The 23,552-nt window shown below is 31.4% G+C and overlaps 1 protein-coding gene across 1 annotated transcript; it reads left to right on the forward strand.

The window, feature by feature from the left end:
• The first annotated feature begins 20,335 nt into the window (after positions 1-20,335).
• Positions 20,336-20,946, forward strand: LOC129912596 (signal recognition particle 9 kDa protein). Its single transcript, XM_055990908.1, has 2 exons — positions 20,336-20,591; positions 20,659-20,946. Exons 1-2 carry the CDS (start codon positions 20,451-20,453, stop codon positions 20,749-20,751), a joined length of 234 nt encoding a protein of 77 aa, XP_055846883.1. The 5' UTR covers positions 20,336-20,450; the 3' UTR covers positions 20,752-20,946.
• The last annotated feature ends 2,606 nt before the right edge of the window (positions 20,947-23,552 follow it).

Genomic DNA, 23,552 nt, shown 5'->3' on the forward strand with positions numbered 1-23,552 from the left:
GAATTCGTTCTTCATTATCAAATCATTATCTGATATAAATATTTAAACGCCAGGCGTTTATTAGACTTTTTTATTGATTTGGGAATATTGAAATGCATTTTTGGGGTAGACGACAAGAACCCTTACACAAAAGTCAATAATAAATAACTGATAAATTGGTTGCTTTGCTTTTAATGGAAGAAATCAAATTTCAGAGATAATCAATTCAAATCATCGATTCGTAATCATTTTTGTATATGACACAAAACATGGAGGTGAATTTACTGACTGAATGTATCGTATAGGTACTTTATTTGAACAACAAACGTTATCATTAATACTTTGTTTATTTATGACAACAACTGTCGTGTATAATGTCCGTTCGTCCATCATCACGCAATCATTTATTTTAATATTAGTTATTTAGTTGATTAGCTGAAAATGAAAAAAAAAAAATTAGGTACCAAGAATGTTTTTAAGCTACCTGAAATGAATTTTATCATTGAGAAGAGTTCTTGAACATAACAAATAAAGTTTTAATTGTTACGCAAAGATAAGACGGCGATAAATTGCTGATTAACATACATAACTCAACGATCACGTACTCCCTTAAAATGCTTATAAAAGAATGAACCATCTTCAAGGAATAATAATCAAATTTCCTTTTTGAAAGTTGGCCAAAAAATGCTTTGTAGTAATTTGTTAGTTGAATGTTATAGCTCATAAGGTTATATATAAAAGTTAGGAACTTTTATAATGTCAAAACATTTGAAAAAAAAGGTATATCGTAGAAACCTTGTTTAAAAAAAATTAAATTTTCTAAAACTGGCACAATTCGGACTGTAAGCCTAAGCCAAATTTCAGACATTATTCCACTCAGCAAGCGCATGGATACAATACTTGCAGCTTTAATTGGTAGACACTTTTTAATTGTTTTTAATCTTTATGACTCTTTTAATCGAAAAATATTGATTTATATAGCAAATATTCGAGGAATATGTATATCTAGACAGTTAATTATAAAACCTAATAAAAGAAATCAAGAATACGAAATTGATAAATATTGATAGTTGTTTTAACACGTTTTATTTTCTGAAACAAAAATCATTTTGTCAATACTCAATTGTTAGACAGATAATTGTGTTTTCATATATGAAATATAATTACTATTAGTTATGTATAAATAATCTAATTGAGATCGATTATTATCTAGAAACACGCACAGCTGCAATTCATTTATTTAACACTTTTGTTAAGATTTTTGACACAGAACAATTAAAACTCAAGCCAATATGTACATACTTTAATTGCTATTTATCATAATTGTCCCAATTTAATGTTTATTTTTCTGTTGTTTAAATAATAATGATGTCAACGAGTTAAGGTGTTTTCGTTTTGTTAAGGTAGATAGAAAAGAAAGCAATAAATAAACTCTAAAAAAAGAGGTTTAAACTAGCCAAATCTTATATATTGATCTTTGCACTTTTCAAACATTTTTTTAACGTCTCGCCAATTTCACAAAAAAATAATTGCTGTCGTGAGAAAGTAAAACAACATTAGCTTAAAATGTCATATTACGTAATACATTTCTTATAATTTAATATAGTCATACTTAATTGAAAAGCAATACCTCTAACAACAAAGCATTTAAAAAGCTCACCAATTAAACAAAAATTTACATTTTTGGTAAAATATTTGGAAGATTAAAGGCGCCTAGATACCTAACACCGATTTCAGATTGATGTTTTTGTTTACTTTTTAGATTGAATACACAGTGGCATCTGGGCCAACCAAGATTGAGTCTAAAGTCGACTTAATTATTCAATTAATGATGTTAGGTTCATTTTGTCTTGAATATCTCCTTACAAGGCAAATCAAACTTATTAAAATGACACAAACAAATACCAAGGACAAACAAATACCAAGGATGAGTTTTTGACTGTGTTGTTTACGAAAAATTCTTCTTTAAATGGTGAATAGGTAAAGGTTTGTTGTATGTTATTAGTGGTTGCCTGACATGACGTTATTGTAGTTTTCAGTTTGTTTATTGAGCGGTTTTTATTTGACATAAATACTTTAAGTTAAAGAAATTTTGAGTAAAATATCTGTTTTGTATAATGAATTTTCATATTTTACGAGCTTTGCTTAAGAATTGTTAACTTTTAAATACCGTTGGCCGCTTCTAAAGATTGTGAAAAAGGTATTTCAAAATAAATTTTGAATCATCCAGTGAATACCTTGAATGTCATTTCGCAATTTAACTGAGAAAAAGTTTTTTTTTGATAAAAAAAAAATCACACATACGCCACAGTGACCCAAACAACATACATTGTTGAACGAACCGTTCAAAATTTTAGGTTTTGTTTAAGTTATAGAATGAAAAAAGAACAGCAATCGGCAGTAAATGGAAATTTTTTAAACACATTTTTTTGAAAATTAAGAAAGATAAGAAATATTTGTCTGTTACCTTAAATTAAAATAATTAAAAAGGGTACAAAAAAAGGTTACATCATAAAGCTTTTATCTGATTTTGTTGGGAAAAACTAAAAACGAAGTTTTTTTTTAATTTGCTTATCTCTAATTTATTTAAACTCACTTAATTTTTGACCACCTTGATTTTGCTGCAAAGCCCTTAGAAGTCGTCACTAATCATTTCTTTTATTCTTCACTGAAATGCACTGCACTTTTCTGGTGGGTGCCTATTTTTACCGACTTCCAAAAAGGAACAGGTATTCAATTCGTCTGTATTTTTTTTGTGTTTGTTACCTAATAACTTTGGACTGAGTGAACCAATTTTGATAATTCTTTTGGTATTGGAAAGCTGGTGGCTGCAGTGTGGTCCCATTTCAATTTCGTTCATTTCATAGGAACTATTAAAAAAACATTAAAACTCAGTTTAGATCCATGGAAGTCGGTTTTGTTTTTTGATAAAATGATTATTTCAATGAACTTTGCTAAAAGTTGAATTTTAATCGCTCGCAATTTTGATAGATAGCCCTGAAAGAATTTACAGGTGTAGATGTAACCTAAAATATTTAGATGTAACCGGGAATATTTAGATGTAACCAAGAATATTTTTTGTCAAATATCAAAAATAAATCCAAACTCATAATATTCACTACTTAAACCCAATCTTAAATCCAATATTTTAAATCCAATAATAATAATAATATGAACATAAAATTAAATCCTTGGATTTATGAAATTCAGATTTAACGGCCATATTATCCACTCTGGATTTAGTTTGGATTTAAGTTAATTTTAAATCCAATCCATTAAATCTGAATTTCATAAATCCAAGGTTTTTTTTTTGTTCATACTATTCACTCAAAAAAAATTATGTGACTATTCAATAAATTTTGTATAATCTGCATTTATCTTTATTTTTCCTTCACAAAATACTTGACAAAACAACTGAACACTGTGAAAATGAATTTTACATCTGGTTTTATAAAGTTAAACAGACCAACTGTTTTTTTTCAATGTTTTTACCAACTACCCAATTACAAATTGGTTCGCAACGACAGAATCACTAATACTATTGGAGGTGGGGTTGCAATTTACTGCAAAGAGAGTCTGAATTCTAAAATCATTGCCAAATCTGATAACGCTGGGATTGAGTTTTTGCTTTTAGAGGTTTCTAATGGTAACATAAAATGCATATTAGGTGTTGTTTACAATCCGAGTAGAAGTTATTCACCTGAACCTCTTTTTTCTATTGTTCGTGAAATATCGGCGAACTATGAAAACATAATTCTATGCGGGGATTATAATTCAGATCTTTTTCTCAATGATATTAGAGCAAATGAACTCAAAGATGAAATTGCAGCTTCTGGCTTATCTATAGTCAACTCCAATGCAACTCGTTTTGGTCCTAATTCTAACCCAAGTCTTCTTGACTTAATGATAGTGTCAGATTTGTCAAACGTTCTTTTAATCGACCAAATATCTATCGAAGGGATTTCTGACCATGATTTACTTTTTTGCACCTACAATATTGATTTTTCTAACATCTTAACTTCGTCTTCATTTCAATTTCGTGACTTCAAGGCTGTTAATATTGATAACTTGCAAGTTGATGCTCATAATTGCCCATGGAATAGTTGTTATAGCTTGTACAACGTTGATGATAAAGTCGATTTATTTCAGCATTTTTTGCTTGAACTTTACCATAAACATGTCCCGTTGAAAACTGTCATAATAAGAAACAAAAACTGTCCATGGTTTACTAATGAAGTGTTAAATTCAATCAAAAGTCGTCGCAAGCTTTATGCAAGATGGAAAAATAACTCTACAAGTTTAAACTGGGAGATCTTTTGTCGAGCTCGTAATCACTCAACGTATGTTACCCGCAGAGCTAAAAAGAGATATTTTGAATCAAAACTAAGTCCTAATCAGTCCTCTAAGAAGTTCTGGAGCAGCTTACGTACGTTTGGAGTTGGTAGAAAAGAAGTAGTTCACAACTATCCCAATCCAAATGACCTAAACACTAGTTTTGTAGCCAATAACTTGCAAACAACATATTTTATGCCTAACAACTTAGCTTTATATGAAGCCTCTACAGAATTTGACTTTGAGGTAGTTACTGAAAATGAATTGGTCTTGAACATTCTCTCTTTAAAATCCAATTCTATCGGTGAAGATGGAATTCCAATTCGTTTTGTTAAATTAATTTTACCGCAAATCATATCTATCTTCACCCATATTATAAATTTTTGTATCACGACCTCTTCATATCCTCAATGTTGGAAACGTGCAAATGTTATCCCCGTACCCAAAAAAAACAACCCTTTAAGGAGTGCTGATTATCGGCCCATAAGTATTTTGCCTTGCCTTTCGAAAGTCTTCGAAAAAGTTATATCGCACCAGATCTCTAAATATGTAAGAAGTCAAAACTTATTATCTTCGGTGCAGTCAGGCTTTAGGGCAGAGCATAGTTGCTCTACGGCGATGGTTAAAGTACTTGACGATATCAGAATCCAGTTTGATCAAGGTATGTTAACGCTACTATGCTTGCTTGACTTTACAAAAGCATTTGACCGAGTCAATCACAGTATTCTCTGTGAAAAACTCAATTTATATTTTGGTTTCAGTAGGAGGTCTGTCCGACTTATTGGAGACTACTTGACACACCGTAGTCAAAGAGTTAAGGTTTGTGACATTTCATCGGATTCAATTGAATTGGTTGCTGGCGTTCCTCAGGGTTCAATTTTAGGTCCTATTTTATTCTGCATGTTTATCAATGACCTTCCATTAACTTGTAAAAATGTAATGTTGCATCTCTATGCAGATGATGTCCAAATGTATCTATCTCGACCATTTAACTTGTTGGAAGACTTAACTTGCCGAATGAATGAAGATCTGGAAGAGATTTACAAATGGACTCTGTGTAATGGCTTAACGCTTAACCCAGCAAAATCCCAAATCATTGCCATCTCTAAACCGAAATTCGATACAACCAATCTTCCACCTGTGTTCGTATCTCGATTCCAAATCGAGTTTAAAAATGTTGTTACAAGCCTTGGTTTTAAAATTAATCGTTCCATTTCAGCTAACGATCATATTAATACCTCTATTGGTCGCATCTACGGTGGTCTTCGAAAATTGAATATGTTTTCATACCTAACACCTACTGAAACCAAACTAAAAATCAGCAAATCATTGCTTTTGCCCATCATAGAGTATGCTGCAGTGGTTTACGCTAAGCTTGATTCTCGTTCTTTTCATAAATTGGTAGTTGCTTTTAATAATATAATTCGGTATATTTTTAATCTGCGTAGGTTTGACCATGTCTCTCAATACCATCAACTTGTCCTTGGCTGTACTTTTGAACAGTTTTTGGATACGAGATGTTGTATATTCTTACACAAAATAATTCAAAGAAAAACGCCGCTATATTTATATGAAAAGTTACAGTTTTCACAATCTGCCCGAACTCTGAATCTTATTACACCTTTATGCACTTATTTGAACTCTTCTAGACTATTTTATGTATATACCAGCAAACTCTGGAACTCCTTGCCAGTAAGTTTAAAACAAATAGTAGGAATCTTACAGTTTAAAAAAGCAATATTTAACTATTTTAATTCATTAAACATGCAAACAGTAAATTGAAAATAAAATATTTAATCTTAGTCTAATAAAATTATTCTTACCTAAAATTTAAATCATTTTGTAAATTTTATCTAACTTTTTTTTTTTTTGTTTTTGTTAAAATATTGTATGTACTATTATTGTTACTTATCTAAATAACTTAAATTGTACTTGCTAATCCTGTCTTAAGGTACTATAAAAGACTCAGTCTTATTTGTACACCATTATGAAATAAATTGAAATTGAAATTAAATTGACCTCCAGAGAGCTGTTTAAATTTGTTTGGATTTAACGAGATTGGATTGGAAAAAATAGGATTTAAGATTGGATTTAAGTAGTGAAAATTATGGAATTGGAATTATTTTTGACATTTGACACTGTTGATGTATTTTTTAAACTAGTGAATAATATGGCCGTAAGTGATTGGATTTAAAATTAACTTCAATCCAAATTAAATCCAGAGTGAATACTATGGCTGTAAGTCACATAGTAGTACAGGTAAAATAGTACATAAAATCAAGAAATAAAAAAAAAATTGTTACACTCATGAAACTTGGCAAAAAATTTGCTTTCGGGATAAGAACCAAATACATAAAAAGTCTATAAAAAAAAGTTGGATGGAAAGGTGTTTTTTCGCGGACAAGAGGGAGAGGGTGAAGGTCAAAAATATACTGAAAAAAATTGTTTGTCGAATATCATCATATTATGACACATGTTTTCAAGGTATTTTTTGATGCTGAATCTAATGACATAAAAATAAAGTCAATACGATTGCTCTAAGAAAAGTTATTGCCGATTAAAAACAAGGGTGCTTGTTTTTTGACTTCAACAAGTAAAATATAACCGAAACCCATGTGAAAAACATGCTTGACTGATAAAATTCGGAATGAAGGTTTGAGATAAAGCAGGGACAAAGTATTCATAAATTTGTTAAAATTATTTTTGGTGAAAGGGTGTTTTTTTGATTTGTTAAGTTGTGTGTGAGGAAGGTATCATAACAGCTGACTAAAATTCTATTAATTTTTAAAACTCTGTGTAAATGTTTTGGTTGGTATAAGAATTAAGAATCTATCAAGAATCTAAAAAATTTGGGTGAAAGGGTGTTTTTTTTTTCGAAGAGACAGTAAAATCTGCAATTAGTCCCAAAGAGCCGATGATTCGCGTAAAACGTGTAGAACTTAAATAAATGTTTAATTTGTCATCAAAACCATAAATAAAATGAATCATTTTTTTCAGTATATTTTTTACCTTCACCCTCTCCCTCTTGTCCGCGAAAAAATACCCTTCCACCCAACTTTTTTTTATAGACTTTTTATGTACTTGGTTCTTGTCCTAAAAGCAAACTTTTTGCCAAGTATCATGACTGTAACAATTTTTTTTTTTTAATGCCTATTTTACCTGTACTATAGACCCAGGGTAACAACAGAGAATTAAGGGACATGTGGTCAGTAAAATTTCTGGGTATATGTTGTGATAAATACTACTTTTTGACGTCAAATTTGTTCAACAACTTTTTTCCCAGTTTTCAGCAGCAAAAGCTGCTTTTTCCGCCTTTTGAAACGCCTTCCGAAACAGATACTCGAGACTCGAAAGCAAAGAGATCTGAAGAATAAATATTGCTCTCCTTAAATAGCAATGCAAATCCTTATTATATTGTTTGATTGTTCAAGTTGAAATAATCTATGATCATTGTTTATTCTGATAACTCCCTATACATAATTTTAATTTCATTACAAATATAATTTTTATTGACAATACCAACACCAACTTCAAATTATGTTGTTATCCCAATTATTTAGCAATTGATTAAGAACTATACATACGTCAATATTTTTTAAAACATATTTGCTGCCACAGCAAGCAAAGTAAACAAAAATTAAAATTAACAATTATCACAACAATTAAATGAAAATAAAATTACAATCGAAATAAAATTGTGTTTAAATTTATCGTTTACCTAATTAAAATTCAACTACTTACGGCAAGTGTATGGCAAATATGAAAATTATTATTATTTTGTCATTCATTGCCGTGTCATCACCAGTGTTGTTGTGTTGCCATTATAACAATAACAATATTTCCATCCCCATTTCTACCCCCCAATTAGGGTCAATGTGGGTAAATGTAAACAATTTAATGCTTTTTTTTTCTTCTGACTTCAGATTTTAATATGTTTTCACGGAACAACTTCACAGGTATCTTCAAATGCAAATATGAAATGATGGCAATTCTTCTTTATAAATATAAACAAATATTTCCCAAATTGTTGAAATTACAGTCAAATATGGCATGTTTACAAATACCCCACCATGTTTGTGTTTTTTTACAAATTCGGGGTAAATGTGAACACTGATATAAAATTTAGAATTTCCTCTTTATCATATGGATAACGACTTGAAAAACGTTCAAGAAGGTATTTGACAAAAACTTTTTCAAATTCCAATAAAAGTTTTTGTTTTCTTCCTTTGATTCTTTATATAGGCACCCAATATGCATCCTGAGCACCTCTGAACGTCATATTTTTTTTTATTTTAACGTCAAAGACCGATTTTGCAACATCATCCACTGAAAATGATGGATTTGGCAACTTTAAAATATGACTCCACGGCACTTTAGCAATAGTAATTGACTAAAAATACTTTATTTTTATTAAAACAAATAATTTCAGCAAAAATATATGTTTATATTTACCCCCAGAATACGTTGTTTACATTTACCCATTATGAAAAATATTCTGGGGTAAATTTAAACACATGCAAATCGACATAAATGTCCTGTATTTTAAAATTTGTTTGTTTCACATAGAATCTACATCAAAATTCAAAACTAAAAAGTATTTGCAAATTATACTGACTTAATTGAATCTGCAAAAATATTTAATATTTCTGAAAGACTAACGACTTGTTTGGCACTTTAAAAAATTATCTTTCACGGAAAATACGCTCGTCGAATGAATACTCACTTGACAGCATTGAGTTTGACGTATAAGTTAAAAGATACATGCGTCCGCGATTTGTACTTATGTATACGTCACAGAGACTTAACTGAAGCTTGTTATGAGCCATGTTCTCATTTACCCCTGTTTACATTTACCCACATTGACCCTACCTCCCTCCAACTGATAACTGAAACGAACATAAATTTATTTAATAAAACGAGTAAAATATCAATTTGCTAACATAACTTTATTATATCTGCATTTAAAATAAAAATTAAATAAAACAACATAAAAAAGTAACTATACAATAAAATAAACAGAATTGACACATTCGAAATAGCTGCTGGAGCTATCTAGGTATATATATCATGCAGTTGCTGATATATTCTTTGTCAAATATTTGCCAATCAAATAATTGGCATAAAATGCATTGATATATAGGTTGCTGATGATTGTTCCCTCTCAATCCCCATTCCGTTTACCCAATGTCATATCAGATTGGAACTATGGGCAGGGTATTAAATGCAATATTCTATTAGCGGGCGTCAATAACGCAATCTTGGGACACGAAAATTGTCATGTCGTCAGTTTGTAGTACGAGTAGTCTATTGATAAATGAGCAAGTTGTTAAAATTTATCAATTTCCTTATCTACCTTGGAATAGCAATTAAGAGAGGAGTTCAAGTACACTTTAGACGTAAGTTCGTGTTTATAATGTTGCACTACAAATTTACTTATTGTCACTATTAAGAAGTGTTTTGATGATAAAAGTCCTGTTTTCTAGCTTGTATCTTATAATTTAATACGAACTGAGTTGTGGAAAACTTGCAAGGAAATTATCCAAGATTAAAGGTCAACCAAAAAGGTTTTTTATCAAATATTTCCATCGAGTAAATTGATATTTTTATATTTAGACTTAACCTCAAATAAGTAGTTAAATTTAGACAACTGAGAACTGAATATTTACGTACATACTATTATGTTTATTAAATCAAATGTTGGTATCTTTAAAGAAGATAAAGTGTCATTATCATCATTATTGAAGTAATTCAAAATCTCACGCTCCGAAATTTCTTTATGTACCTACTAATACCTATTGTCTCAGAATTTTAATAACTAAATACATAAAGGTTTTCGTTTTTTTTTACCCGCATCAAAGTCACCCATGTCTCGATTCATCATCATCATCTCCTACTCATCAACTCATCGTCAGCAGCATCTTCAAACTATAAGCAAACACATTAAGGCGATGACATTTTTATTTCAAATGCCAAAAGCCGCAGTTCCAGTTGGTAGCCAAGTCAATCATTTTCAAGACAAATACCGCGCACCGCATCTTTAACGGAAGCCTGTTTAAGCTGGTGTAAGCAGTAGCAACATCAAAGTTGCCGATAATCGATTAAACACGACAAACGACCACCGCCACCGCGCTGTTTATAAGCCAGGTATCTAAAGTGAAAGACTTCCAATTCCACAGTATCACTTACTTCTTCACTTCATCAGAATATGCGGTCTCTACACATTAAGAGTCAATATAAAATCAGTTAAAACCCATCGAAGAGTAAATGAAGTACGCGCTATTGGTTAGCCAATGTCAACTTGACATCCTGAGAGTATTATATCTTCACAGGTGTCTCACTGCAACAACCAAACGATGCGAGTTAAGATGACTGCAACGATGACACTGCATCCTCCAAAAGGATTATACGAAGAATCTCTCCAAGTATTGCACTTTAGGCCGCTACTACCGCCACACAAATTCTGTGGCAACTTTAACAGAGTTCTGTGTTGACTTTATTTTGAACAAAAAAAAAAGATATAGTTGGTAGCTTAGTGGTGTGTTGTTTAGGCAATATCTCTATTTGCGGGAACTTAAAAGTTTTCGCTCGAGGAAGTCAAAGTGAGTGTTTAAAACCTGAAGATTGGAATTAAGGTAGCGCTCTGAGGCAACAGCAGCAGCAGCAGTGTTGTCACTTTGAAGTGTTGACAGAACAAATATCATTGAGGGCATCCGCATCCGCGCTTAAACTGAGGAAACGAAATGTGGCAAATAAACAAAATAAATCAAAAAATAAAATGTTAATTTTGTTTAAAAGCGGTTAGCAAAAACAGTAGGAGCTGGTGGATGGCGTGGCGGCTCTTTTAATCCCTTTTTAACAAGCTATTATTGTTTAATTTCATGAATAGCTTTGGGGGAAAACGATACGATGCTTAAGATGATGGCACTCATAATGAAAATGACACTGGTTTACTTTGTTTTTCTGAGTGATTTAATAATTGGTGTCATATGAATTTTTTTCTTCAATTTGGTAGTTGAAGTATCTGAATTCTCAGAAAAATTCCTGTTAAGAAATTAAGAAAACGAATCTTAGTATTACAATATTACAAGTTACTACTTCTGCAGAGTAGCACGTGCGTTTTGCAGTGTTTTTTTTTTTAAGTTATCTTCTGCGGTTAAAAAAAACAAGCGGCTCTAAGAAACCTACGCGAAGATTTGCCAGTCATTCACGTGATCTGTCAGTTTTGTCAGTGTCTCAAACAAATTTAATAACTTGCGAGACAAATTAGCTTTAAGAGGCTTCGATTACAGTTATTTTACCGCAAACTCTGAAAACTTAATTTATTAGCCTCTTATGTTATGAGAGCTTGAAAAATAATGCCCTGAAGCCGGTTTTCTCCATGCTCTCATAGCTTTAGAGGCTTCATAACCCCTTTTCACCACACTGCACTGTTTACCATGCTATTATTAAACTTATGATTGGTCTTATGATCGCTTACTCCGAAAAAAAAAAATAGAAAAACTCAACTTATAAGCACCTATTAGTAATGTTTTTGGAGTATTTTCGGAGTAAGTGGTAAATGAGAAGTGATGTTTTCAAAGTTTTTTTCTTGACCAATTAAATTATCCGACAAAATTTCAAAATTTTAAAAACTACTACTAACTTGAATTTGGCTATTCCAGTTGTCATTTTAGACACTCACGTTGAATTTCCTCTTTTTGGGGGCAAAAATTAATGCTTTTGCGCCGGAAACCATTCCAAATACTGGTAACTGAATACCACATTTTCTTACTAAAAGTCAAGATAAAATTGCCGACATCATCGCCTTAAATTGATTACAGGTTCGCTAGCAGTTCTTGGGCTACCCAGTGTTGTGGTAAAGAAGGGAATTGAGGTGTTAACATCAGCAAAAAAGGTCCATTTAACATAACTTTCTCACTTCAATGTTCCACTTAGAAAAATTTTATCGTAGATAAGTTCTGATGTTAAGATTTTGTAGATGGGCCGAATTACGGCATACGATTACGATCATACGTTATCGTTTTGACTATTGCTGTCTCTATTTAATTAATAGAAAAAGATAGAGACATATAGCGTCAATACGTTAACGTATGATCGTAATCGTATGCCGTAATTTGGCCCAGGTTTAGTCCAAAAACCAGTTTTAAAAACTGCAATTTTTGACCAAATTTAAAAAAATATATTTCATTTTGAAAAAAGAGATAAATAAGGAGCAAATGACTTTTCGTAAGCATTTATCGTTTCAGAATAATAGGCAAAAAATACAGTATTTTAAACCTTTCTTTAAAATGTAATATTTTCTAAGCACAAAATGGTACAAAAATATATTATGGCATGGCTAGCTTCAGATAGAAACACACCTTTTATTGAACAACTCAGACTCAGTTCTGATTGAAAAAAAACCTTAAAGAGTTCAGTCATCAGTGGTTCAAAAATAAAGGTCAGGTATGTATGTTTTCTATCTGAACCTTTTAAGAAATATTTCGTAAAAAAAATGAAATATATATATTAGACTGATTCAAAACAAAAATTTTTTTTTTGTTCAAAGTAATACCAAAAATATTGTTGGAAATGTAAAAAAAAAAAACTGTAAAAGTTTCAGCCCTTTATATTTACATTAAGTACCGCCGCATCGCAAATTTCTATTTCCCATATGTGTGTTTTTGAAGTTGGAATCTTATAACTTTTTACACGGTTCATCAAAAAGGCTAGATTTAATTATTTTCTTGTATAAAATTGAACGCCCTTCAGCTCTTTTTGAGGTAAGTACTGAAAATTTAAATTGATGACAATATTTTGTTTTTTTTTTAGTAAAACTTAACAAATTTAATATCTGAGTTATGTGTAACAACACTACCTTTAATTAAATATATAAAAAAAGTGAAAATAACCCCCTCTGTTTGGAAGCTAGAGATAATTTTCTGCGAAAAAACAGTGAAAATACAGTGATTTTTGATACTTTGAGCGAGTGCCGGCACCATTTAGACTTATCCAATCGAGCTGAAATTTTGGCTATCTTAAAATCTGCAAAGGGGGAACATTTTATGGGGTTCCCCCGACCAAATTTCGAAAATCGATTTCTTGCGGTCACTCTAATATACATAGGTATACATATTTATTAAATTCAGTACCAAAACAAATAGGTACTAAGGAACATAAGACTCCGCCGATGCCGAAAAAGAATTCTGCTCAACTCTGTGTAGTTCCAATAAGATATTTTGCTAAGATGAAGCATCTGTTTGATTCAACGGGAGGCCAGTTAAGTTCTTTAAATTTTAAAAATCATTCAACTCAAAATCACACGAGCCCAACAAATGAAAAAACTAAAGTGGTTTATTTTTTATCTAAAAAGCTTTTAGCATTTTGTTAAAAATAGCTAAACAAAATTAATTGAAAATCAAGTAATGTTTAAGACAAAATTTTCCATTATTCTACAATTGACTTGTTAAGTTTTGTAATATTTTTCTTTGTCTGGCGCCATTAAGTTTATCATTATAATTAAAATTTGTAATTTGTATCTTACGTCAAAGCCATAATTTACAACAAATAGGTAGATACTCAATTTATATCAAATTACATTTTATTTAAAAACATGCTCCAAACCAAAATCACTTAATTAAATAAACAAACTTAAGTTACCAATAACGAATTAATAAGAATTTTCGATTTATACAAGTACAAGTAGGTACTTGTCGAATATATACCAACTCTTTACTCAAAATGATATTTTTATTATCGTTTAATAGAATTTCGATCGAAAGTACTGCTCCTTTGTTATACAAATAAAAAATAATAATAGTCTGCAAGTTGATTATGATGTTTCCGCAATCCACAATAATCCCCACGTAAATATACCTACTTATTCGTTTGTACATCTTCTATAAGCTTAAGAGTGCAGATACTCAATTAACCTCTTTTGCGTCTTCACAATAACCCAAAACCTATAGGAGTTATTATTATCGAACTGTGTGTATTTTTTGTTTTCCTTCTTTATTTTTTTGTATATTACCTTTCAAGTGTATTTATACACCGCATGGAGATACGCTCGTCTTAAGGAGTTACGTGTTGTATCTACTATCTTCTTCACTATCTTATATCGATTATATAAATACACACATCATTATCAACAAATTTACAAAATAAATATACAACAAGGCAGAGGAGCAGCAGCGATCAAACACAAATCAAAATACGATTTTCGCGGAGCGTTATCGCACAGCGATGAAGAAAGGATACCTTGCCTTATCGTATATAGCCAACATCAACAGAAAACAGCGCAGGCTTGCCTCAGAGCTCAAAACCCAGGGAAACAAGATTTGCACAATGATTTGTCATTCACTATTTACTCGAGGCCTAATGAACCTCGTCAAAAACCACCAATTCGGATTCAATCATTTGTGTTCGGAATATAGCTCTTGTTAGTCTTTTCGCTGAAATGTTGTATACACCATAATCTACAGTATATCAAATATCGATGTTTTGTGAAAACAGATGTCTTCAAGTCAAATCAATGTACTGGTTGATGGGAAATATAGGTTCCCAACAGGTTTATAAATTATTTTTGAACTTGGGTAAGAAGGGTTCATAGAAACACTTCATAAACAAGCAAAACAAAAATTGTCTATCTGATACCAATGTTGACAGAAAGTATTTTGGGAAATACCCGTATTAGAAAATTTTGAAAAACTCGGATACTAAAATGAGTTAAGTGAAATTATAACAAGGATACAATGCAACTATTGAGCTTTTGTAATTTAGAAAAATGTTAATTAGACCATTCGTTTAAGATATCCTAGATCGCTAAAAATTTGCATTATACTATTTTTTTGGGATGTTGTTAGGATAGATACCAGTTGCTTAAAAACAACCTTGGAGCTTCAAAAGAGCTGTGATAACTTTTTCAGGTTTTAGTTTCATCTAAATGATGCATTATGCATATTATGGAAAAGGTTAATAGAAACCAGTTAAGGAAGATAAAATTTGCTACAGTTTGAACGTATCTTCGTAATCTCAAAACTTCTTGAAATAAATCACTCTAAAAGTTGGACATTTTTCACAGAAAGTAGATAGGGGAAGTTGGGGTAATACCGCCCCTTTATTAAAAAAACCATAAGAAAAAACATCAAAACAACATAAAAACCAATAAACTCAGGAACTCTCATTACTATAATAAAAATAAAAAATACTGAACAAAAGCCCTATTGTGAGTTTCACGTGAACAAGATTCCACAGGGAAAAAATGAATTTTTCTTTTCCCTTATTGTGAGTTCCAGGCGAAAAGTTGTTCATGTTCGGATATCTCCCTGTATTTTCAACTTTTTTTTTCAGGTAACTTGTGAGGTATTCGACATCTATTCTCTCACTTAAATTTTGGTGGCGAACAAGAAAATACAGTCCCTTGCAATATTAATAGGGACAAGCGAAAAATAAAATAAATCTTTTTGGTTTATGTTGCTCAATTTTTTAGTTTTTTCCGTAGTGCCTCATATTTTTTTGTCTCATTTACTTATACTGATGATATGGACTGACTTAAAAAAAGTTTAAAAAAAAAACATAATTTAGCCAAAAAATTAGGGGAGAGCAGAGGAGAAGCACTAAAGGACAAAATAATGAAATTTCAAGAGCTTTTCAGTTGGGAGTTTTTTTTTCGGAATAGGCCTGATTATGACGATTACAACTCAACTTCAACTTTTTGAATCGTTATACCTAAGAAACGGTGGGTGTTAGGAAAAAAAGTGTCATGACACTTTTTATATATAATAACCTGGTCTACAATTCTTGCATTGAAAATTTTTTGATAAGACTAACCGTTTTGATGAAAATCGTGAAAAACCAGTTTTTGTGACCTTTGACCCCAAGTAAATTTTTTTCCAGGTCTCGGATTGATAAGGTCTTTTTAGATTTAATTTATGATGGTGTTTTCAACAATACTACCAACTATCAGCTTGCTGGGAATTTATGTAACCTCACCCCCTTATTTTAGTCTAATTTGACCGGACTATATCGTCTGATAAAAATTGATTATCACTTTTAAGTGAAGCAAGACTGACGTCATAACGATATCGTCTGTCGATAATGAATTGACCCTGTTTGTTACTCACGTATTCTTTTAAAATATTTTTCCATTTTATATAACCAAATAGTGAATGAAACAGATAGATTTAAACCAACAACTTTTAAAAAAAGAAAACCAATTAAACGAAAGGAATTTTTAAAACGTTTAAGTGAAGTTCTGCCAACTTTCTATGAAAAAAATCGGCAGAAATACGAAAAATCGGGGAATCTGGCAACGTTGCCTGGGTGTGGTGTTTTAAGTTTGTTGTTCGCGTTGTTTCACTTTATGATGCGTTGTGTAGTGTTTGCATACATGGTATAAAAAGAGAAGGTATGATCATTAGAAAAAACTCAGTATCGAGAACTGTCAAAACTTATGGCTACTTAAGGTTTTGACAGCCCAGCCCATTGAAATTGTTGTTGTAAACAAAATTGTCTTGGAAATTGTTGTTGCTATTGACTTTGCAAAATGCCAAACGTCAAAACCTTATTACCCCATTTTGTAAGATGGCGGCTCTAATGATCATACCTTGTCTTTTTATACCATGGTTTGCATATACAGTTTTCACCTAAATATCTCAAATATTTTTTGTCTCATTTTGTTATACTTATAGGAAAGTTCGAACATTTGCCTTGTCTTCTCTTTCTTTTTACAGTTACCATTTTGACGTTTTAAACTCGGCGAAAACCAAAACAAACCAGCAAAAACAAACCAACAAAACAAAAAAAGCAAAAAGTACAGCAAGAAATATATTTTAAATTCCGCAATTTTTTCCATTTTTAGACACTAAATTAAGTTATAGTAGAACGTTGATACAAAAAAAAAACACTTGAAATCGATTTGTATGAGTTTTTTTTTACAAAAAATAGTTCTTTAAAATTGCGCGAGTCCTTGAAAAATTTGGTTTGTTTTGGTCTTCACTTGGTTTAGGAGATATTTTTTTTTATTTTCTTTTGTTCGTTTGGTACTGACAGATGAGCGAAATTCCGAATCATGTAGATATGAACTGACTTAAAAAAAGTAATGGAAGTACATAGGTAGTGAAAACGAACAAAAATTTTTATACTTTCAAGATTCATAAAAAGCCACATAGCATTATGGATTCCTATCACTTCCTGTCCTAGTTCCATTCTGCATTTACATGCATTTGTGTGATCAATCAAACAAAAAACCATAGTGCTTAGCTTACCATGTTTACAATTTATTCGGTGCAACGTTTTTATTGATTTGTAAACATTGAACATTTTTTTTGAACAAGTATTTGTGTATTAAATCGCTTTTCAAAAGCAAAAAAAAACAACTACAACACACACAAATCAATAAGTTATTTCACATTATTTATTGAATATTGTTAATCGACTTTAATTGGAAATGTGAATGAGTTTTGAACACGATAAGCAAACGTTCGTATAGGTAGATATCTTAATTGGATCACACTTCCAGGTTAAAGTAAATTCATCGATAAGAATTTATTACGCATTCGCACTTCCTCAATTTTATAGCTTAATCATAAAAAATGATGCATAATGTTGACACTACAATGCTTATTAAAATTGTTTAATCGAAATAATGACTATTGTCCAGTAACACATTTATTTGTTATCGATTTGATCTTGAAATTTACATTAACCATGCTGTTGTTTTTTCTTTAACATCAAAATGAGAACATCTCCCAGTAATATTACACTGGTCAACAAAATTTAATTTTTTTTTTTGGTGTCGAGACTAAGATATACTTTTCTATAGGTTTTTAGTGTGCTGAACTCGAATCTGAAGTCAGAAATATCCTATCAGCTCTCGTTTTTGAAATAAAACCGTTAGAAAGTTCAAAAAAATTGAACTTATTTTGAAGTTAACAAGATTTTTCCCAGATGAACCAAAATATACTTTTCTGAAGGTTTTCGGTGTTTTGAACTGGAATCTGAAGTCAAAAAAATCCTATCAGCTCCTATTTTGGAAATATTACCGTTAGAAACTGCAAAAAAAAAACGTTTTCTTACCACTTTTAATGTCATGCCTCAATTTGAAGATTTTTTTTTTTAAATATAAATCATAACGTTTTATATAAAAACTATTTTTCTTCTTTCAAAAACTTTTTAAATCTTTGCAATATCTTTTTTACTGCCCGAGATATTTTGAAATGAAGTAAGTGTGTTTTTATCAAAAAGGAGATGAAAACGTGATATCTGTTTGATGCATTACAAAAAGCAAAAAACTGACGATATCTCGAACAATAAAAAGGTTTCGAAAAGATTTAAAAAGATCTTGAAAGAAGGAAAATAGTTCTTATAGAAACCGTTATAATTTATACTGAAAATTCACATAAAGCATAACCTCAAAAGTAGTTTTTTTACATCTTCTAACGGTCTTATTTCAAAAACGGGAGCTGATAGGATATTTCTGACTTCAGATTCGAATTCAGCACCCCGAAAACCTATAGAAAAGTATATCATAGTCTCGGCACCAAAAACCTTGTAGACCTGTGTTATTCATTGACAATTCAAAAAGATTTCTAAAACATTTCTCTGTGAAATAAAATTCACGACTGTATCACACGTACTTGCTTTCCTAGTAAATGAATGTTAAAGCTTTTTATTGAATCAAAAAAAAAAACTAACTTAAATGCATCATTAATTTTATCATTAAATGCGTACATATGTATGCATTTTTGAACACTTTTTCTTGTTTGATACCTTAAAACTTAATATTTTTTCTTGAACAAAATCAAGGTCTTAATACGAGTATTTGAGTTGAGCTTTTTAATACTTTTAATTATACTAAAAGTATTTTAATTAAAATTGTTAGAAAAATAATTTTTTAATTTTGGTCATATGGCAGTTGCCATTAGTTTTGATCCAGAAAAAATCAATTTCCCCCGTAGGGTATCACCAAAAACCTTTAACTTGCAAGTTTGAAGCAAAGCGCTTGTGCTTTGGGCTGTAACTTGAGATAGAGGCAGGCATATAGAACTGTAAAGTATATTCCTTATTCGTTTTGGTATTTATGGGCTGAAATATAAAATTTGGCATAAATTGTAGAAAAATAATAGAAAGCGTAGAAAAAGTCTGCATGTGACGAAAGTGACGACCGTTGAAAAAACAGGGGCTCTACTCTGTACATTGTTATTTCGAAAGTAGTAGATTTCATTTCCCGTTAGAAATAGAGTATTCATGCAACGGTGTAAACTCTTGGTAAATCTGGTAAAGCCTGGTACGCAGATCGAGCTAAATTTTAGCTTCCATACCTACAAATTATCGAAAAATTTTAGCCGAGCTAAAATGTGTCCTATACAAATTATCGATAACATGTATCGGCTAAAATTTAGCTCGAATTGCGTACCAGGCTTAAAATAGTAAATATGGCAAACAAACAGGTCTAACCCATACCTAAAAAATGCTGACACATTTATCACTTTACCACGTTTACCAGGTTAACCTACCACCGATTCATGAATACCCGTATTGGTTTTAGGAATTTTTTACTTTCAGATCGAAATACTGAGCTGACAGCGTATTTGGATGAAAAACTTCAAATGCAGACATAATAGGTCTGTGTAATGAAGAAAAACTAGAACAGAAAAGATTAGAGCAGCACATATACGAGAAAACTGTCAGAACAAAAAGGTACACCTTCCTGTTTTATAGGGTTGGTGTAGCCTATCAGTTTTGAAACTTGAAATTAAAATAAATTTCTTTATTTTGACTTTTCATTCAAAAAACAGTTTAGAGCAAGGTTTTTCTTCATGGAACACACAAACCTGTTCTTTTCAGATCTTTTCGAAAAATAACTGCCATATCCGGTTTCAAACACTATTTCCGTTCAAAATATTTCTCAGCTTTGACACTCAGGTAGCGCTAGCGTAGGTAAAAAGAATCTTCAGTTTGCTCACTGTGAATAGGTCATAAATTTATATTCACCACATCCAACTGACAGCTGTCATTTCCCCACCATTTGTTGACATTTTTTTTTATCCAACTTGACACATGAACAAATTCAATTTTCTTTTGCATTATCGAATGTTGACCATACACATTGTTTGCTAGAAATTTTCCTTTTATTTCCACAAAAAACAAAACATTTTAACATGGTTTTCATAAAAGAATGGGAAGATTTTGAAATTGCTGTCGAAAATATGTACATGGCTGATCCAAAGAACTGCCGCTACACAATGAAATACGTCCATTCAAAAGGCCACATACTTCTCAAGATGACCGACAATGTTAAGGTAAATTTTACTTTATATGCAAATTCAAGTGAAATGAAAAAATAAACGAAAGTTTTTATTTATTTAGTGCATTCAATATAAAGCAGAAAATATGCCAGATCTGAAAAAAATCGAAAAACTAACTGGAAATCTAATGGGACACATGGCTTCGAAGGAATGATTGAGGATTTTAGTATCTAACATAATTTTGTGCATTTTAAGTATTTCCTTTTTAAGTTAGCTTAAATATTATGGAAAAGAAAAAAAAACAACAACAGATAAAAAAGGAAGGCAGTAATATCTTATTCCTAAACATTTCTGTGAAATGAATTCTTTTTGTAAATTTGTTAATAAAAAGTGCGTGACGGAAAGTGGACACGAAGCGAATTTTTTTTTTTCTTTTTGCAAAAAAAAAAGTGATGGCGTTGGGCATTTTGATGATGGTGTTAGTGATGTGCAAATATGAAAAAGTAGTGATTACTTTTTTCATTTGCGAGTTGAGTAATTTCTGGTACCATAAATTTCTGTTAAATACAGCAGCTTAATCCACTTCTAGTGGATTATCAATGTTCGGGGTAGGTAAATTCTTTCACCTAGTTTATTACTAAATTTTTGTAAGTTATCGATAAATTGTATGGACAAATCGAAAATTTCATCAATGCTCCAAGTAAAAATCGAAAAAACCTGTGCCTACGTTCTGTAACTCTCGCATCGAGAAATTTCTCACATGAAACACGCAAATCGGAACAAAAATAATGTGAATCGACACAAAAATCATTTTCTCACATTCGTTTGTTTCTATAAACAAAATTTTCTCGCCTTGAAACATTTCTGAATCAAAATGCTTGACAGACTGGAAACATGTGAACAAAACTGTGTCTGTAAGAAAATTATCGAGATAATTTCTCGATTGAACTGCCAAAATTACTCACAAGCAAAAAGGATGCGAGAAAGTAAGATATTTGCACGGTAATTAAATTTTGTATCACTTAAATTTTTTAAATAAAAAAAAAGAATATTAAAGAAAAAAAAAAGAAAAATTTACATGCCACAACTGTGACTTGAACTCGGTACCCTCCACTAGCTGACCGACTGCTCTACCTTCGGACTACCGAGCCTTGGGATATTTATTGTAAAACTATGTCTATATGACCTTTGATGGCCAAAGGTACAAATATTTTCCCTTTTTTTGACAGTTTCCAATAATTCCAATGGAATAAAAAATGTACAGGGTTGCTTCTCACATCGAGATACAGACACAGGTTATTTTTCCAAATAGAGAAACGTATGGAATTTTTGTTTCAAAATTTTTCGATGCGAGAAGTTCTCGACTAAAGCCTGGTACGCTGCTCGCGCTAAATTTTAGCTCCCATACAAATTATCGAAAATTTTTAGCCGAGATAAAATGGATCCCATACAAGTTATCGATAACTTGTATGGGAATTTTATCTCAGCTAAAATTTAGCGCGAGCAGCGTACCAGGCTTAAGTTACAGAACATACCCTTCAAGCAAGAAAACTGAGTTCAACAAAGAAACTCCGACCTCAGACCGCGAAAATCGGGGTTGCGTTCACACACTTGCAACATTTTGTGTATGAACACAAAAGTCGAACGAGAATCGTGGTGAAAAATGACAAAAGGAAAAGAAAGACAAGGCCAACAGAGCCAAAGCGTCATTTTGTTATTTTTTGTTGAAGTGTTTGGTCGCGTCGTGTCTCGTGTCGTTGTTTGTATAATGTTAGATTATTAACTATAAACAATTATATTAAATTTATAAACAATATGGAAAACAAAAAAGGTATGTTGTATATATCGCTCAAAGTGTTTGGATTAAAGTGTTGTTTCTGCTTGTGTTGTAGATGTAATCTCTAATGATGAAGAAAAATCCAGAAGGTGAAACATGCGATTGGGTATCTAAAAAAAAAAACACAAACAACAGCAGCAGCATAAAATGATAAAATGAAAAAAATTTGTTATATTTTATATTGTATTTATTGTGAAAATTTCGTTTGCCAAAATAAAATTAAAAAATAAAACAGTTTCAGTGAAAAAAAAATAAATCTTGTTCTTTTTTTGGTCGCAAATGCGAAACGTCATCCCTTTTTTATTCCTCTTTCTGGTAGGTTTTCGCTGCTCCGACTCAGGTCCGCCTTCGCCTCCGTTTTCTCGGAATGGAGATTTTCACCACACCAATACATATGCAATCGACTTCGCGGTGATTATAATTTCCATACTAGTTTGAGCCGCCTTCGGACCAGTTTCTGATCCGAAGTCGGACTCAGCTCCGCCTCAGGCGGAGCGGATTCGGACCGAGGTCGGACCTGTTTGCTTGAAGGGTAGGCACTGGTATGCCGAGTTTTCACGAGTCGATTTTTGCCGTGCGGCGAAGCTTTTCGATTCGTGTGAACGTAAGCCACAGGTGACTAAGGCCGTGTGCGAATTGAGTTAAAATGTTGGTTAAAAATTGACGTTTGGTTAAATTTTGATACTAGCGTGGTGAATAAAATGGGTTGAAATTTACCCAGCTGCGGAACAGGATAAAATTTGACATTAGTGGTTAAAATTTGATGTTTCTCAAGATAGAAAGATAAAGATAGATTATTATTTTAGTTATAAAGCCTTAACTACATTGGCTCAAAAAGTGAAAAAGTACAAAAGTGAAAATTTTCAAACGCATTTTTGTATAGTTTTTCGGGCTAGAAAACTAAAACAAATGATGGAGAAAGCTTATTTTTGGATCTAAAAAGCAAATTGTATACTCTTTTTCACAAAACAATTTCTCTAAGCAGAAAAAAAATATTTTCACTTTTGTACTTTCTCAAAAAGTGGTGTATGTAGTTAAGCCTGGTACGCTGTTCGAGCTAAATTTTAGCCGAGATAAAATTCCCATACAAGTTATCGATAATTTGTATGGGACTCATTTTATCTTGGCTAAAAATGTTCGATAATTTGTATGGGAGCTAAAATTTAGCGCGAGCAGCG

This window comes from Episyrphus balteatus, chromosome 2 (genome assembly GCF_945859705.1).
Source record: "Episyrphus balteatus chromosome 2, idEpiBalt1.1, whole genome shotgun sequence".
Classification (NCBI taxonomy): domain Eukaryota; kingdom Metazoa; phylum Arthropoda; class Insecta; order Diptera; family Syrphidae; genus Episyrphus; species Episyrphus balteatus.

What these genes read in the sequence shown, in the direction of transcription:
- LOC129912596 (XM_055990908.1), top strand. Translation starts at nt 20,451, where the DNA reads ATGGTTTTCATAAAAGAATGGGAAGATTTTGAAATTGCTGTCGAAAAT. An exon ending in AGATGACCGACAATGTTAAG is followed by an intron (nt 20,592 to 20,658) that starts GTAAATTTTACT and finishes TTATTTATTTAG; the next exon opens with TGCATTCAATATAAAGCAGA.